Source organism: Prinia subflava, chromosome 15, assembly GCF_021018805.1.
Source record: "Prinia subflava isolate CZ2003 ecotype Zambia chromosome 15, Cam_Psub_1.2, whole genome shotgun sequence".
Classification (NCBI taxonomy): domain Eukaryota; kingdom Metazoa; phylum Chordata; class Aves; order Passeriformes; family Cisticolidae; genus Prinia; species Prinia subflava.
This window is the reverse complement of record NC_086261.1, coordinates 14830974-14847180: the sequence shown is the minus strand read 5'-3', so window position 1 is coordinate 14847180 and position 16207 is coordinate 14830974. Positions and strand designations below refer to the sequence as shown.

Genomic DNA, 16207 nt, shown 5'->3' with positions numbered 1-16207 from the left:
TTGTGTTAGTATTTGTTCCTTGGTTATACTGATGAATTTACTTGGTTTTCCATGTGCTCCATCCTATACTGATCATAAATCGAGTCTTCAGTTGGGCTTTATGTAGGGCAAACAAACACTTGAGGGACAACATTCCTGTTCCCATGCAAAATGTTTTCCCTATGCTAGTATTAGTCTAGGAATAATGCTTTTCACACATACAGCTGGATACTAGAGAGGAATTTAGAATATTTTGGTTTGGGGTTTTTTTCCTTTTTTTTCAATCTTTTTTGTTTCTTTCATTTTTGCTTTAGAAGTTCAAGTTTGTGTATGGATGGTGAATTGGTCAAAATTGTTATTTAAGGACCATTAAATCATGGTGGTAGACTAAGTGCTTAAATGTTTTAAAGGAAAAGAGGGAAAAATGAACCTGATGCCTATAAAGATTTCTCCTAGTGTGTTTTTAGGCTGTGAGCCCCTGCTGCTTAATTTTCATCCAGCATAAAATTTTGCCTCTATCTATCTATCTATCTATCTATCTATCTATCTATCTATCTATCTATCTATCTATCTATCTATCTAAATATAAAAGTAATTTCTGTAGCTAGATTTTATTTCAAACTTATAATAAAACACTGCCAGAGAACCACCCTAGAAAACCAAGTAAATATTTATTTGCAACTCTTGATTTGCTTGTGTCCTACTCCTGCTTGTCTAATCCTCACTCTTTAAGGTACTTGCTTAAATTGATCAACTGGGCTTGAATGTAATGTGCTAAAAAGTTTTTCTTAATGTTGTTCAGTATTTTCCTGTGGAGTTTCAGTTTAAGAACAGCATGTTACAGACAAGCTGAAGTCAAGCAGGTTTGTCTTTTCTTTTTCTGTATCACCTTACGTATTCTCATTACTTAATAAAAATTATCTGGAATGAGCCTGTTTTGTTTGACAGCAGTGTTTTACGATTTGTATCATTAATGAAATTCTGTAAAGCCCTGGATGCTCAGAGGAGCAGTTTCTTACTTCAGTGCTAAGTTTCCAACTGCTGTGTCTCTGTTCCTTTGCAGGCGTCGGTGCTGCGGCGGTGTCAGAGCACCTTGGTGGTGGCAGAACACGACAATGAGTCGCTCACACCCATCACCCTCAACGCCATCACTGCGGCAAAGAGCCTGGGAGGGGAGGTTGCTTGTTTGGTGGCTGGAACCAGCTGTGACAAGGTAGGAAATGCTCTTTGCATACCAATGAAATAAAGAGTGCAGTGAAACAACACTTGGCAGCATCTTGGGCAGCCTGAAAAATAATCTGTAGTGAGGAGAAACCTTGCCAGGAGTTACTAATCTGCCAGAAAAGTCCTGCACTTGGAATTGCTTCTCTTCTAAAGAGAAAATACAGATATAGATTTCATTTCACAGGGGACGGTATCAATAACGGTTGTTACATGCTTGAGCAAGCAAATTTTTATAGGACTAAAGGACAATTAACTTTTAAAACAAGACACATCTCTGGAAAGTTTAAATGACAAATATTGCATTGCTAAGAGTTTGGAAAGAAGCTTGTGCTTGTTTAAATGGAAACTAGCAGAAGTGAAACAACGGTGACAAATTGGGCTTTTGAGCAAGTTGCTTTTACTAACCAATCACTAGTTGTGTAGAGAGTGTTTACAACCTGAAATTCTGAAATTCCTGCTTCTTGACTTTATCACACAGCTCATGTATGTAAAAAGTTCCTTGTATGTTAGCTTTGTATTTTTAGTGTAATTTTTATGTGCCAATTCTAGAGACAGTGTAGATAGTACATTAGTGGCACTTTTATTCCAGCATGACTTGGTCTTGTGTGAGCAGTAAAAGTACAAAAAGCTGTGCCTAATATTTACATATTGTTTATGAACTGTTATTTTGAAAGCAACATGTAGTACCTCATGAAGAAGGCATACTTAAGGCAGCTTATTCACAAATAGGTGGAGAAACCTTGGTAGCTATTCAGGTGTTTGATGTGGAGATGAAGCAAATATTTATCTAAATCAAGAAAATGAAAGAGAAAAAAATAAATAATTGCCTGATGTGTGTCTTTAATTTTCCTTATTCTATGTACTTGCATAGGAGAAAAATTATTACAAATGTTTGTTTTAATGCTAAATATATGGAGTCTCTATGTTATGGTGGGGAAAAGTATTTTATGAAAAATGAAGGTTTCAAGACTTTTATTTAAGAGCCAGTGACTCAAACAGATATTCTGCAGCAGCTATTAGGATTTTTTTCCTTATTTCCTTTTGTTAATTTCTGAGGGTAAACTGATACTCATCAAACTCAGTAAAACTACGCTGGTTCTTGGATGATGCATGTGGTCTCCAGATCTCACTGTCAGTCCTCCTTCTCTCTGATCTGTAGTAACCCTTTTATCATTTAAACTTCACTTGTGCCAATTCAAACAAAAAAAATGCATAAATATAAATTGAAAATACACATTGCTTCAGTGGGCAAAAAGTCAGATGCAGACAAAGGGTTGCTCCTAGAATTTGTACAAAAATCATAGCAGCGTTGTACATTTGTATTTATTTGTATGGTAGATCTGACTGATCTAAAAGAAAGTAGAATTGGTTTCTTGGTGATTATATTGGAATACTGAGCAATAATCCTCAAGTGTGATTGTTGTCAGCTGCTGTAGGAAATGCTGGGATCGTGTGGAGCCCTGCGTGCAGGAGGCAAGTTTTCCTCAGCTGGATTTGCTCCGTAGTTCTCTTACTCACAAATTCATTTTCATTATCCCGTAAGGCACTATGCTGGAGATCAGAAGATGTGCAATTTATTCCATTCAGGTTTGTTCTGATTTTGAAATAAATGTACTTTTGGTTCTGGTTTTACTAATCTGTAGGCTGTGACCTATTTGCAGTGGGGACTGCCTTGTTATATGTTCGTGGTGCCTGTTAAAAAACAAACTACTAATAATTCACTTGTAATCACAGGTAGCATCAGAAGTCAGCAAAGTGCAGGGTGTTGCAAAAGTTCTCGTGGCTCAGCATGATGCGTACAAGGGATTTCTAGCAGGTGAGAATTGTTCTTACCTATTGACAAAATAAATTTGTGTATTTGTATTTGTGATTGAAAAGAAGATAGTTGTAAATTCTGAGCAATATGTTTTTATTCTCAGAGGAGCTGACTCCCTTGATTGTGGAAACTCATAAAAAATTTAATTACACCCACATTTGTGCTGGAGCATCTGCCTTTGGGAAGGTAAGTAGATCAAAGAGCATCAAAAAGTTCTTGTAGTAAAAAGACAGACACTGCTGTATGTAAGAGTGTGAATCAAAGGCCTGAAAGGGATAGGCTATGGACAGTTTTGCATCTGCATTTACAGTAGTTTGCTTAAGAGGTCATTAGATTTCATGATTCATGTTTGAGTTCTTTTATGAGCTGATGTGAAAAAAAATAGTGTGGAAGAAATATTCTGTGGTAACCAGCCAATTCTGTGGGCACAAGGTAAAATGTACAATAAGGCAAACCAGATTACGTGATCTGAAAGCATGAAAATTGTAAGGAAAAGCACAGCAAATTGAGATGAAAAATCTGTTATTTGCATGTTGAAATGAAAGTGCGTGGATGTATTGGAAGCAAACATTTTTTTTGAGTGGGATTTGCATCTGTGATATGAGTCATGTACGTTGAAATGTCTGTAAACATATATAAATAACACAGCTCTAAGTCCCAGCCAGGGACTTAGAATGGTTTCTAATGAAAAGAAACTTCATGGTATTTAATTTTTCAGAACTTTTTTTTAAGGAATGTGTTTATAAGTACATGGAGAGCCTCAGTACTAAGAATCTGGGCAACATTGTGGTGCAGCTAAATTAGAGAGGAAGGATCCTTTAGAAATCTTGCTGCTGTAGGACGAGTACTGACATTGGCCTTCGGTCGTGTCTGCCTGTTCCACTTCAGTCAAGAGCAATCCGTGTGCTTGTGTGTTTGCTAAGAGAAACCTTAACACACCTTAAGCCTGAGGGTTTTGTCATTTTTTTTGAACTGCAGTGTCATAGTAGGAGATAATGGCTTTTGCTTTAAAGCTTACACTGCCATTTTTGAGTGCTTCATGTGAGTAAAGATTTCAGAACTGCGCCCTTTTTTGTTGTACCAGATTAGGAGGCAGGCAAAAAGCAAGCAATCATCTTATCATTGATTTCTTCATCATTTCTGCTGCTCTTTTTATCCTTCTTTCTGCTCCTAAAGGTGCTAAGTAATTTTCTAGAGTAAATTTTGGAGCAAGAGAATATATACTTAATATTAAATTTAATTTTTTTTTTTCTTTGGAGAAAATAGTGCAGGATTTTTTCCTGTCATTTCTGGCATCTAACTTCCAGATGCACCTTTTCTTTTTCCTTGAAGTGCCAAGAGCTCAGCAATCCATAACTGTCAATTTTCTGAGTAAATGGCATCTATATTCAGTTTTAGAATACTTGAAGCAAATAAGTCTCCTGATTTAAGATACTGAATTAAGAGTTTACTTAGAGTAAGCCTCATAAAATGTCTAATATTATTACAGTAATGGGGTTTTATTTGGCTGCTAAAGCTGCATGAGCAGCCCTTCAAAAATCTTAGGTCTATATATCTTAGAGACAGAATTGTATGAAGGTAAAATTGGGTCAGCAGTATTCTTTTACTGACCATATGCATTTTATTTAGCATTTTCTTTGCTAACTTTTCATCTCTAACTTCTAGAATCTTATTCCCAGAGTGGCTGGCAAACTCGATGTTGCCCCTGTTTCTGACATCATTGAAATTAAGTCCCCGGATACTTTTGTGAGAACTATCTATGCAGGTGGGTAATCACAAAAGCTGTGTGGTATTTGTCCAATGAAGAATCCAGTACTGCTAATTTTCTACATGATCCTGTTGTTAAAACCTTGGAATATGATAGAAATTTTCACTTTACAATCTCAGTTGCTGTGATTAATAAAGAAATGAAGCTTGGGGATGGACATGATGTTCCCTGTGTGAGAAAGCAAGTAATTCCAAGGGCCTTGGCAGAAGCATGTCAGACCCAAGTCTGTCACCTTAAGGAACAGAATTTGGTCACATCCTTTCCATGTACTGTGTTTGTTCATGCCCTTCTGATCAGATTTTGGAAAGCATAAGACATCAGGTTAATTGCCCAGCTTTATTTAATAAGACTAGCATTAGTCCTGATTTAAGATACCACATGGTTATATTTGCTAATTACGAAGACATTGTACAAATTATTTATAATATTTAATTACCTTAATTTGTAATTATTTTTTCAGTCTTGTTTCTCTAATGCTTGGCTGACACTGTGTTTTATTTTAGATATGAGCTCATTAGCTTGTGTTTCTTAATTTTACTGTAAAGATTGTACCACATGTACCAGCAGGGTATTACATTTTGAGTTATGGTACCAGAATATGGTTTTGTGCTGCTCTTTAAGTTGCTTCCCAGTAATTCACAGTTTCAAGATGACTTTGTTTATGAATAGTTTGTTTAGTAAAATGTTGCAGTGTTTTTTCTTTTTGTTGCAGCCTCCAGTGTGAAGTATTGTATCATATTATAGAGAGAAACAGTCCCACAGATAGTTGGGGGAGGCCTCATTGTCTTCAATTCTGATGAATTCATGCAACAGGATAAAAGATCTACTTTGAATTATAAACATTCTTTATGTGTAAGAATGGCATTTTCAAAGTTATTTTTTTCATCCCTTCTGAAATTTAAAAACTCATTCATAAGAGATTATTTGAATGCTTCATATCCTTTTAAAATAGAGGATTTGTATTCGTACTTTAGAAACACAGGGCTAAGATGTAAATTAAAGTATCTGTAATCTCTTTATTAAGTGCTAAGTTTTAGTCATCTAAAACTGCAATTTTGGGAAGTATGTTGGTGGATGCTGCATATTCTAGTACAGCTGCTAATGTGATTTTGATATTAATTTAATTTTATTTTTTTTTTAAAGCACAGTATGTCTAATAATCTTTAAATTTTAATGTGACTTTTTTAGGAAATATTATTTGCACTGTGCAGTGTGATGAAGCAATCAAAGTGTTTACTGTACGGGGAACTTCATTTGAGGCTGCACCAGTGAGTGGTGGTAGTGCCAGTGTAGAAAAGTGTGAGTATTTGTTCTGGATGCTGTTGTTTTATTTAATAGAGTTAGTTTTGCTCACTGCATGGTGATGTTTTGTAGAAGTATTTGTCAAAGCAAACTGATTGTCATAATGTTAGCTTTATAATTACAGGTGCCTGTACTTTTTAGTGATGTCTGGTAGGAGCAGATATGGATTATCTGCACAGTTACTTCCTTTTTTTGACCAGAAATGGAGATTATCTGTGCTGAAATCCATGCTTGTTCCACTCATTGCCTAAAGTTCTGTCACTGCAGTCTTGAAACTTTAAGTAAGGACAAGTTACAGCTGTTTGAATAACCAGATTGATTTTCAAAACAAGACTGAGCAAAAATAGAAGTGTTTGGCCCTCCGCAGTTTTGGTTTAATCATATTGCAATTGAGATAGGTCATTACATCATCAAGCTAGATTAGTGCCAGTTTAGATTGATTTGAGAACACCCAGTTGTTGTTTTAGATCAGTTTTAACTATATCAGTTTAATTTACAATTTAATGAAGCCAGTGTAGCTCTGATAATTGAGGAATGACAAAGTAGTTGAGGTTGGAAGGGATCTCTAGAGACCATCTAGTCCAGCCCCATGGAGCAGGTTGCCCAGGACTGTGTCCAGTCAGACTTGGAGAATGTCCACAGGTGGAGACTTCACAACTACTCTGGGTACTCTGTTCCACTTTTGGTGAGCTCTGCTGTTTTTCACTGTGGGCCTTTTGTTTTGTGGCTTAGAACGTGCCTCTGAACCATCCTGCATTTCCCAACGTGTGTGGGTGGCAGAAGTCAGACGTTCCTGGAGTTGTGTATTGCACCGCCGGTGCATTGCCTGGTTTTGTCTGTCTGTGATAGCAAGGCTCACACTTCCTACGCTGGGTTGGTGCAGTGTGTAACTTGGGCAGCAGAATTCCTTTTAGTGCAGTTTGTACTGCAGGTTCCCTAAACGCAACCGGCGAACGAAGCTTGTTACACAGAGACAGGAGCAACTGCTGAGTCTCCTCAAAAGCTTGCGGCAGAATTGGTTATAGAATGGAATTTGAGTGAAGCTCAAGCTCAGATTTCAGTTGAACACACATGCTTTCTTGTTTTGCTGGTGGGTGTTTGGCTCGTCTGGTGAACGCAGTGACCCCTCCACCGCCCGTCGGCATCTCGGAATGGATTGAGCAGAAGCTGACAAAGAGCGACCGGCCGGAGCTCACCAGTGCAAAAGTGGTTGTCTCAGGGGGTGAGTGATCGAGTGAGAACTGCCTGGTGTTGCACTGAAATAATGGTACCTCTTGGTAAATCATATCAGAACACTGTAATGCGATACAGCAAAAAAAAAAGAAATTACCATGTAATTCTGAAATACTCCATGGGGGCCTCTGGGGAAGCACCCAACATGTATATTTTGTATTTGTATAATTTGTATATTTTGAGCTTAGCATATGCTGGGAGGCTTTGTAAGAACATTGTCATATTTGGTGAGCCTCTTTAAGATTTAGCAATATGAAGTGGTTTTTAGATGGAAATTTATCATGTCTAAAATTACTGCTGATCATTTCAGTCAGTCCGAACATTATTATGTAATGACCTTAACGATTTTAAGCCTGTATTGATTGTATTCTGCTCCTTAGATATCAAGTGATGGACTGTGATTTTTAGTGTATGCCTGCAGCCAAAGTGATTTCTTACTAATCCCACTCCAGTGTTTTGTTCCTGAAACCAGCAGAGGGAGCACAAATTAGTTTAAAAAATGCTGTTTCCCTGGTTTTGGAGAATGACCTTGATGGTGCTGTGTGCAGGAAGTAAACAATACAGAGTGGTGTTGGTTTATACATATGAAATATTAATGGCAAAGACAAAAGCTAAATCTCCAAATATTAAATACTGGTTAGTAATGTATCCAAAAACACCCTGTGCAAGCATATCTTTGAGTCTTTGCAAATGTTAATAGTCATACAGAAAGTTTACACAGGCAAAAAAAATCTTAAAACATGTTCTTCTTTCTTGATCTTTTTTTGTTCTTTATTTTTAAGGGAGGGGCTTGAAGAGCAGTGAAAATTTTAAACTGTTGTATGACCTTGCGGATCAATTGCATGCTGCAGGTAAACTTGTTTTCCTCCTTTTTTTAACCCTGTTTATTATATTTAAACAGGTCACATTAAAACCAGAATTAATCTTAAGTATTTTATTTTCATGTCTCTATTAAATGGTTAAAATGCTCTTAGTTCAGTAATAGATAAAGTTTTGCCAACTATACTTAAATGCCTGTGTATGAAGCAAAATACTAACCTGTAATATTCTTTGTGCTTCTCAAGTCTGCAGAACAGGGGCTTGCAAACGAAACGTGAAGTTGTCATAGGTCATTTTGATGAGTTGATACTTTCTGCATGCATCCTTTTCCACTGCTCCTTTACAGAATCCCACTCACATTGTTGTAGTTTGAGTGGCTCTGTCCTTTTGCTGTGCTTTTGTATTAACAGGCGAAAATCAACCATATACAATGTTTCGGCAAAGTGTTTTGTGTAAAGGTTGGGAAAAAAGGAGAAACTGCTTGCTTTAATGTTTTAACTCTATTAATTTTAGCATTCACATTTATAGTTTTATTGGCTTAGTTTTTAGGTTAGTTTTTTTGCTAACTAAATGTCCATATGGCATTTTCACGTTTACTTTGATATTTTTCTTTACCATGCCTGACTTTTGAGATTCACAGCAATACAAGATGGCACATGTGTTCCATTCAGACTTGAAGGAACATTTTGGGAAGGCATTTATGGGAAAATCTTCTTTTGACAAAGCAACAAGAAAAAATCATGGAAATATGCCAGATTGAAATCCGCGGTTTTAAATATATGGCCCTTTGGTGCTGGGAGTAGGGATTTCCTGTTGCTCATGAAGTGCATTAGCACTTAGTATTTGGAAGTTTTTAGCTAGTGGTATAGAGAGGGATTACCATAAGAGCTTTTAAGAGGGAAGTTTTTAAATACGTGCCCTTAGACTGTGGGACTCTTCAGTAAAATGCATGGGCTTTTATGGTGATACAAATTTGGCTCGCAAGTATTTTAAAAGAAAACACTGAAAATATTTTCTTTCAACTAGTTGGAGCTTCCCGTGCAGCTGTTGATGCTGGCTTTGTTCCTAATGACATGCAAGTTGGACAGACGGGCAAAATAGTAGCACCAGTGAGTATGGGAATATCTCTCATCATGGAACTGGGATGGTCTCTAGCATGCATTTTCCTTCAGAGCAAGCACTTAGAGATGAGCTGAGTCCTAATACCGGGCCTAACAGAGATATCACTGTGATATTGTCACTTGATGGTGCATTTACAAAGTGACAGCAGCAAGCTGGGGTGGAAATCTCTGCTTTGGGTCAGTGGGATGTGTTCTGACACAGCTTTGTGGGGGGCTTGCATGCTGCATTTTTTCATAGTTGCCTGAACCATTTTTAGCTTCCTAGCAGCTGGCATTGGTATGCTAAAAGATGTCATTACTGACATAAACTCAAAATAATATCAATCTGGGGCTTGATCTCTAGCAATTGTGTGTTCTGGTTTTTTTCAGGTGATGATATTAAAAAAACTTTTAGTAACTGTTACTGGATTATTGCAGTCAAAGCAAACTTTTTATAAGTGAAAGTGCAAGAAATTTAAGATAGGAATAATCTACAGATTGACTGCTATAGAGTGGAATACCAAGAAGAACATACTCTGAATGGCTTAATATTGGGCAATAACATGCTGCATATCTTTTTCTGCTATTTCTGCATCCCAGTATCACAGGGAACTGATTTCTGTGTCTTTTTGTGTCTGTGTGGAGCTTTCTGTTGTGCAGAAGTCTGAGACTTCTTTCATTGTTCTTTATGACCTGAGGACATACAAGGAAAGCTGCAGGCTGATAAAGCACATTTGAGTGTTTGGAAATAGGAAGGTGCACACGTAGCTCACCTCACTGCTGAGATGTGATGATCTGTGGGGTACACTGAGCCCACAGTGAGCAAAGGTCTGGCCTCTCAGTAAGCAGCTCTTTGTGTATGGCAACAGAAGGCACCAAAGGGCAATTTACTTGTTCATGGCTTAATGAGACCAGAAGGGAGAGGTGAGCTGAAACTTAGTAGAGAAACTCATCATATTTCAATTGCTGCATTTACCAAACCATAACACTTTAACTAGTACTAAAAAGCTGTGCATGTTCAAAGCCTTGATAGGATCCTGGAACGTTTTGCCTTTGCCATTGCTGCAAATTTAAGAAATTCAAACCATGACCATTATTTTTCTAGTAATACATCCAGCAGGATAGAGTAATACTTGGATGTCAAAGACAGGAACTTGTGATTCTGTTGTCAACTCTGCTGGATTTTCTTGAGCAAGATGTTTCATGCTTCTGATTTCTTCTGTCTTGAGTTGTGGATAGGGATGTTTGCTACTTTTTTTGAAGTCCTCATCAGAAGCCATCTGATGAGAACCCTCTGGGGCTGAGTGGAGCTATTTCCAGGCATGCTAGTGTTTAAACCTGTAAATCTATATGATAACCAACTGCTACAAAACACTCCTTCTGAGAAGCAGACCTACTGATAAGACTAAGGTCATTCCAAAATCTTGATAGCAGTGATAGTAACCTCTGCTATGGAAGGAAATTGGGAGGTTCTGTGGGTTATAAATGCAGCCTCAACTCTTTGTGCTTACCAGGGTATAAGCTGTGTCATTTAAGTGTGTATTTTGAAAGGGCATGAGATGAGACTAACCATCCTTAGTTCTTCCCTACCCAAATATCTGTTAATGAGGTGGAGAATATTAATTTGAAGACAGCTCAGCTCTGGTTTGTGTGTTAAGGCTCAACAATGAACATTCTTTCCAGAGTCAAGGGCATATAAACAATTACATTGAAACAAAAAAGGCTGGTTTTTGATGATGATACAATGCTGTATTTTGAGACAGATGGCCCACAGCAACTTGTGAGAATCATAAGAACATAAAGCCACATCATAGGATCACATCAATGTCGTCATTGTCCTCTTCTAGGGGATTGTTAAATAGCCTTTAGTCAGGACTGATGAATGATTGGTAAACTCCAGTGTGATAAATGATCTGAACTAGCACAATTGCATGGTGCTCCATCTATTTGTCTGCAGGCGGATGCATTTTTCTCTCATCTCACTTCTTAACGAGTGTTTATTAAATAGTGAGTTGTGCAGAGCACTGGAAATCATATGCCTCTTCTTTCAAATTCCACATATTTAGTCTGGATCTTAAAATAAATGCAAGGAGAGCATTCAGTGCCTTAGAAATATAGAAAATATTAAATGTTAATTGTAATGAAAGTGCAAGTTGAACTGATACTAAGCCCACAGAATTGTTGACTAGAGGTTTTAATTTTCAGTGTGCTGGATAGGCATCTTAAATATGAAGCAGTTGAAAGCTGCAAATTCTTAATTTAACATTTCTAATTCTACTTCACTATCTTTTTGGTACTTCAGCTAGAAAATTATTCTCTGCAGTGGAAAATAGAGCTGACTTGAAGAAGAACTGAGCTTTTTTGGTCAGGTCAAGATGACACTGGCTATTTTAGCAGTTCTCAGAAGATGCTGCTTTCTCCCTGTATGAGACATGCTTGGTATTAGTTCAGGGAGAGCTTGTGATGTTCTATCTGGAGAATTGCAAAGCACGTTTGAATACTGGTCAGGTAGAGCAGCTGAGACCTGAATTTTGTGTTCAGTTTTGAGCTGACATGGTGTGTGCCCTCTAGGTGTGTGGGTTTTAAGCAGGGGGAACGTCTCAGATACAAGAAACTCTGGGAGTCGGAGCCATGCTTGCTCTCCTGTGCAGCTGTTGGCTTCTGATGGGAAAGTATCTCAGTGTGTGCTCTTACACTTCTATTAATAGTGTCTGGCCAGTCTCAGTGGAGGATTGGAATGCATTGTTTTCCAGGACTCTGGAATTGGGTCAGTTGGAGACTACAGAGGGACAAGGGTTAGTTACAAGTTCAGGAAGAGGGGAGGTGCTTCTCCTGCTTTTTCTGTGTGACTGCTGGGGTGTGTTTGTGCTCTTTGCTGGGTAATAAGATAAGGGTCTAAAAGGGCTGCTTATTTCTTCCCCTGTACCTTCAGTTGTGGATTTGGGGAAGGAAGGGTAGTTTTGGTCAGTGATCCTTCATAATTGTGTGACTGGCTTCAGTTTTAAAGAGTGCAGCCCATACAGGGCATCACAGCACCCAAGAACCTCACAGGCACAGAGCGTTCCAAATGCTGAGGTATTGATACACAAACACACTGCCACTCAAGGACAACTGCAGGCCATTTGACTGAAGTGATGGGAGAATGCAGCTAATTAAAGAGCACAGGTTTCACCTTGGGTCTGTTTGAGCCCAGCCTCTGTGCAGCACATCTCCTCTTCCAAAGTAGCCTTGGACTGTTAAACTGCAAGGTTTTGTTCATGTTGGTGTTCATGCATATTGTTGGGTTTTGACTGAATCTTTGGCAATTTTTCTTTTGTACAGCTTTAGTCCAGTTGCTGAAATATCCAGTGCATTATTTTTGTTTCTGTTAGTACCTTTTTTTAACCTCTTGATTTCAGGTGATTGCAGCTCCTATTTGAACATTCCGTCTTATGAAAGAGAAGGCTGATTTGTATTATTTGATGAGATGGAAGGAAGGAAATTTTTAGACATAAGTGGATATATTAAAATATAAAATATTTTCTTCCTAATTAAAGAAAGCAATTTAGTATGTTCAGTCTCTTTAATCAGTGACAACCATTTTAGCATCTTTTTTACAATTAGAAGCCAGCTTTTCCCACTATTTCTTATATGCAGGTGTTCTGCAGAAAAATGAAATTTGATTCTCAGGTTAAGTACTGTAGGTAGTTTCTGTTTAAGGAAAAAGCCCTTGTAAGAATGTTCAAATTAGCTGGTTTTGCATAAAAATATCCTTCCTATGAGTGCCTACTACTAAATATTAGTTTAGTATATCCAGTTAGAAAATACTAAATTCCCTACAGAAATCAAGCCTACTACCATTACTCCAGCATAACTGCTATTTTAGATAAGAAATTTCAAATAGTCAGGGGTGTTAGTTTCCACAGTAAAAATCTTCCCAGTTCTTTCTCTCATGTTCACAAACAAAGAAAGAAACAAGAAGAAAACAGATGTGGAGAAGGAAGAAAGAAAGAAAGTAAAAAGTGTTTTTTTCAGTTATTTAAAACTTTTGTAAATGGAACATGAATGTTTCATTTATTAGTTCAGTATTAGCTTTCCTTACCCAAGGCATAATTAGCAACATTTCTAACATGCAAAGCAGTGTGTAATCTTTCTTAGGAATTTGTGCAATTTGTCTGATATTCAACCAAAAAATAAACTCTCAGACTTGTGAGAAAAGGAAAGCAACTGCTCTGAACCTTTCCTGGGGTCTGTGACCTCTGCAGTTGAGGCTGGCAGGAGGTGTTGGGGTCACTGATGGGGGTGCAGTGCCACTGAGCCAGCTGGGCTGTGAGGATGCACCCCAGGGCTGTGGGGGCTGCGTGGGAGCTGTGTGGGAGCTGCACGGCTCTTTCTGGAGCAGCAGCCGTGAGCCAGGTGGGAAGTCCTGCACTGCAGTGCCCCATGGCAGCTCCCTGTGAATGCCCAAACTCTTCCCGTGGTTTCCCAGGATTTCCCTTGCAGCCTATTCTAATTAATTATATGCTTCCCTCAGGTTTTGAAGGAAGGAGGGTTTGTTAGTGGGATTATCTCACACTCACCTTCTTGTCCCGAGAAAACAGCCAGAACCTCTGTGACACTGAGAGGTGGTTTTTTTTTGGCAAGCGTGTGTGTATATTGTTACCCTCTGACCTTGGGAAGGACCAGCTGCCTGCCTGAAAGGTGTCTATCTAGTTTATTCTCTTCAGAGTTTTAATGTTCACTCTTCTAAAATTAGTGCTCTTTCAGGGTCTAACTCTAGAACTGCCTTAGTTTCTGCTGTAGGATTTCCTAGCTGGAAAAACTACCTTCTTTTTTTTTAATTTTATTTTTTGTTTTAAGGTGTTCAGTTGCTGCTGTCTTGTTGCTTTCAACATTGGGTACAAAACACTAATAAATGAGAAACTGAGGTGGAAAACTCAGGAAGGCATAAGTTGGGAAATATGTAATATAATAATAATTGACACTGGATTAAAGGATTGTGCCAGAAATGTGATATGATGGCACAGAAAACAGGTGCATGTGCTAGAAACCTCATGTGGGCAAGGCAGAGGGGAATCAGTCTGATATGATGGCCAGGAGGAAACTGCTTGGCTTCAGTGCTTCAGCTTCCTTCTCATACTAGAGGATCTCTCTGGCTGTAATGGATGGAAGGAACTTCAAAAGGGAGGCAGATTTATAACTATCACAAATTAACAGTAATAATGAGAGGGAAAGAGGAATGCTAGAGGTGCAGCTTCAGTTGAGACACTGAAGAGTGAGATGTTGGTTCACCTGAAAGGCACCAAAGCTGTGGAAGAAGGGTGGAATTCTTGTTGCTCCCCCTCCTCTACAAGAGGATGGGATCCTTTCTTAGCCTCTCTGTGTCCCCACTGTTTAACTGGGCACCCCTTTCACTGCAGTGAGTGGCATTTTAGCACTTGGTAGTTGTCATTTTACTTTGGGAATAGCAGGAAGGGACAGGCACAGTATTACATCATTTACATAATTCCTGTATTTTGTATTTCTTTGTAATAAGTGGATGCTAACTGTCCTTGAGTGTGATTTCCCATTGCTTTCTTAGGGATGCATTGCTTATTCAGATTAGCTTATCTGCTGTTTCCTTTCACTCCCTTGTGAGGAAACATAAGGAAAGTGAAACAAGGCATATTTTATTCTAGTATTTTTCTTATTTTTTGTTCTCTGACACTTACCTAAAATTACTAACAACAGAACAAACTAATTAGTTCCCTTGGCATCATGAGAATTGTCACTCCTCTTGTCTGGATTGTACTTTCTTAAAAAATGTTGTACTCTGCTTATCAATTACTTCCTTAGATCTTAATTACCTCCTCATTTGTCACACATACAAGGGAATATTGAGATACCAAGGTTTCTCTCTTCACAAGCACAGTACATAATTTCAGCTCTGTTCAGCTCAGTGCTTTGTAGGAATGTGTTATTTGTACATCAGGTTTGTGGGTGTTATGAACAGACCAGCAGGTGCACTTTGCCTGGTATAAATGGCTGGGGCTGTTAGGTAGGTAGCAGATGGGAATAGCACTGGGAAAACCAACTGTGCTTAGGAAATTGGTTTTGGAATATCTCCTCTGATAATTCACTATTGTTGAAAAGTAGCTTTATGGTGGCAAACTTCAGAGAGCTGTTTGTATGCAGCTGGGACTGAATTTACAGACTGTCTTTCTCTGACTTGCTAAAAAGCTAAGGATTGACAACCCCTTTCATCCTGCATTATCCAGTGTAGCTTTTAACTCCAAGAAAACTATGTTCACAAATTGATGCTCTGCTCCTTTGGGGTTGGTGCAGAAACATTAAATTGTACTAAAATATTCATATGTGAGTGCATTTAGCTGAAAGCAATTGATGTGCTTTTCCCAGGAGAGAGGGGGAAAAAAAAATTGCTGTATGGCCCTGCACTCCAGCAGACACCCTAACCACGCTTAAGAGTAATTACACAGCTTGGCTGATCAAAGGTTCTTAAAGTGAAAAAGAAGCTGTAGTGTGGCTCTAGTTTAGTGATGTGTGCTTCTTGAATGGAGCGGGTTCAGCTGCATCACATACTGGACAAGCGTGTGATATACAGTGTAACAGAGATGAACTACTGTCAAGCCAGAAAATATTTTATTGGCTAATAGCTTGTAATTGGAAGGAATCTCTTGTACAAAGCAAGTTTGATCACAGAGATTTCTTTCTAATTTCATTGTCCTTTCACTCTTGCAAAGAAAATAAAATATCTGAGCTGCCTTTAAAAATAGTGTGTATGCCAGAGGGGTTTATTAAACGGGCCTGTTTAAAAGCATGCCATTAGTAGGATGATAAATTGATGTGCATTGGAGGTTTTCAGCATAATTCAAAGTTTGTCGTAAAAATCAATAGCAGCTGACAACATGCTTGCAAAGTAGCTACCTCAGCTTGTGGGGCACCTGTGGCTGTGGTCTGTCACAGCACCATTCAAAGGCTCTGGGAGTT

At 38.3% G+C, this 16207-nt stretch overlaps 1 protein-coding gene across 1 annotated transcript in view; it reads left to right on the top strand.

Annotated features, from left to right (window-relative positions):
* ETFA (electron transfer flavoprotein subunit alpha) overlaps nucleotides 1-16207 on the top strand; it is a 29393-nt gene that overhangs the window by 4886 nt on the left and 8300 nt on the right. Inside the window, exons 2-9 of the mRNA XM_063412475.1 lie at nucleotides 1043-1192; nucleotides 2938-3019; nucleotides 3123-3205; nucleotides 4685-4784; nucleotides 5976-6086; nucleotides 7210-7311; nucleotides 8105-8173; nucleotides 9168-9250. Coding sequence (XP_063268545.1) covers nucleotides 1043-1192; nucleotides 2938-3019; nucleotides 3123-3205; nucleotides 4685-4784; nucleotides 5976-6086; nucleotides 7210-7311; nucleotides 8105-8173; nucleotides 9168-9250 — 780 coding nt within the window. The remainder of the gene's footprint in view (nucleotides 1-1042; nucleotides 1193-2937; nucleotides 3020-3122; nucleotides 3206-4684; nucleotides 4785-5975; nucleotides 6087-7209; nucleotides 7312-8104; nucleotides 8174-9167; nucleotides 9251-16207) is intronic.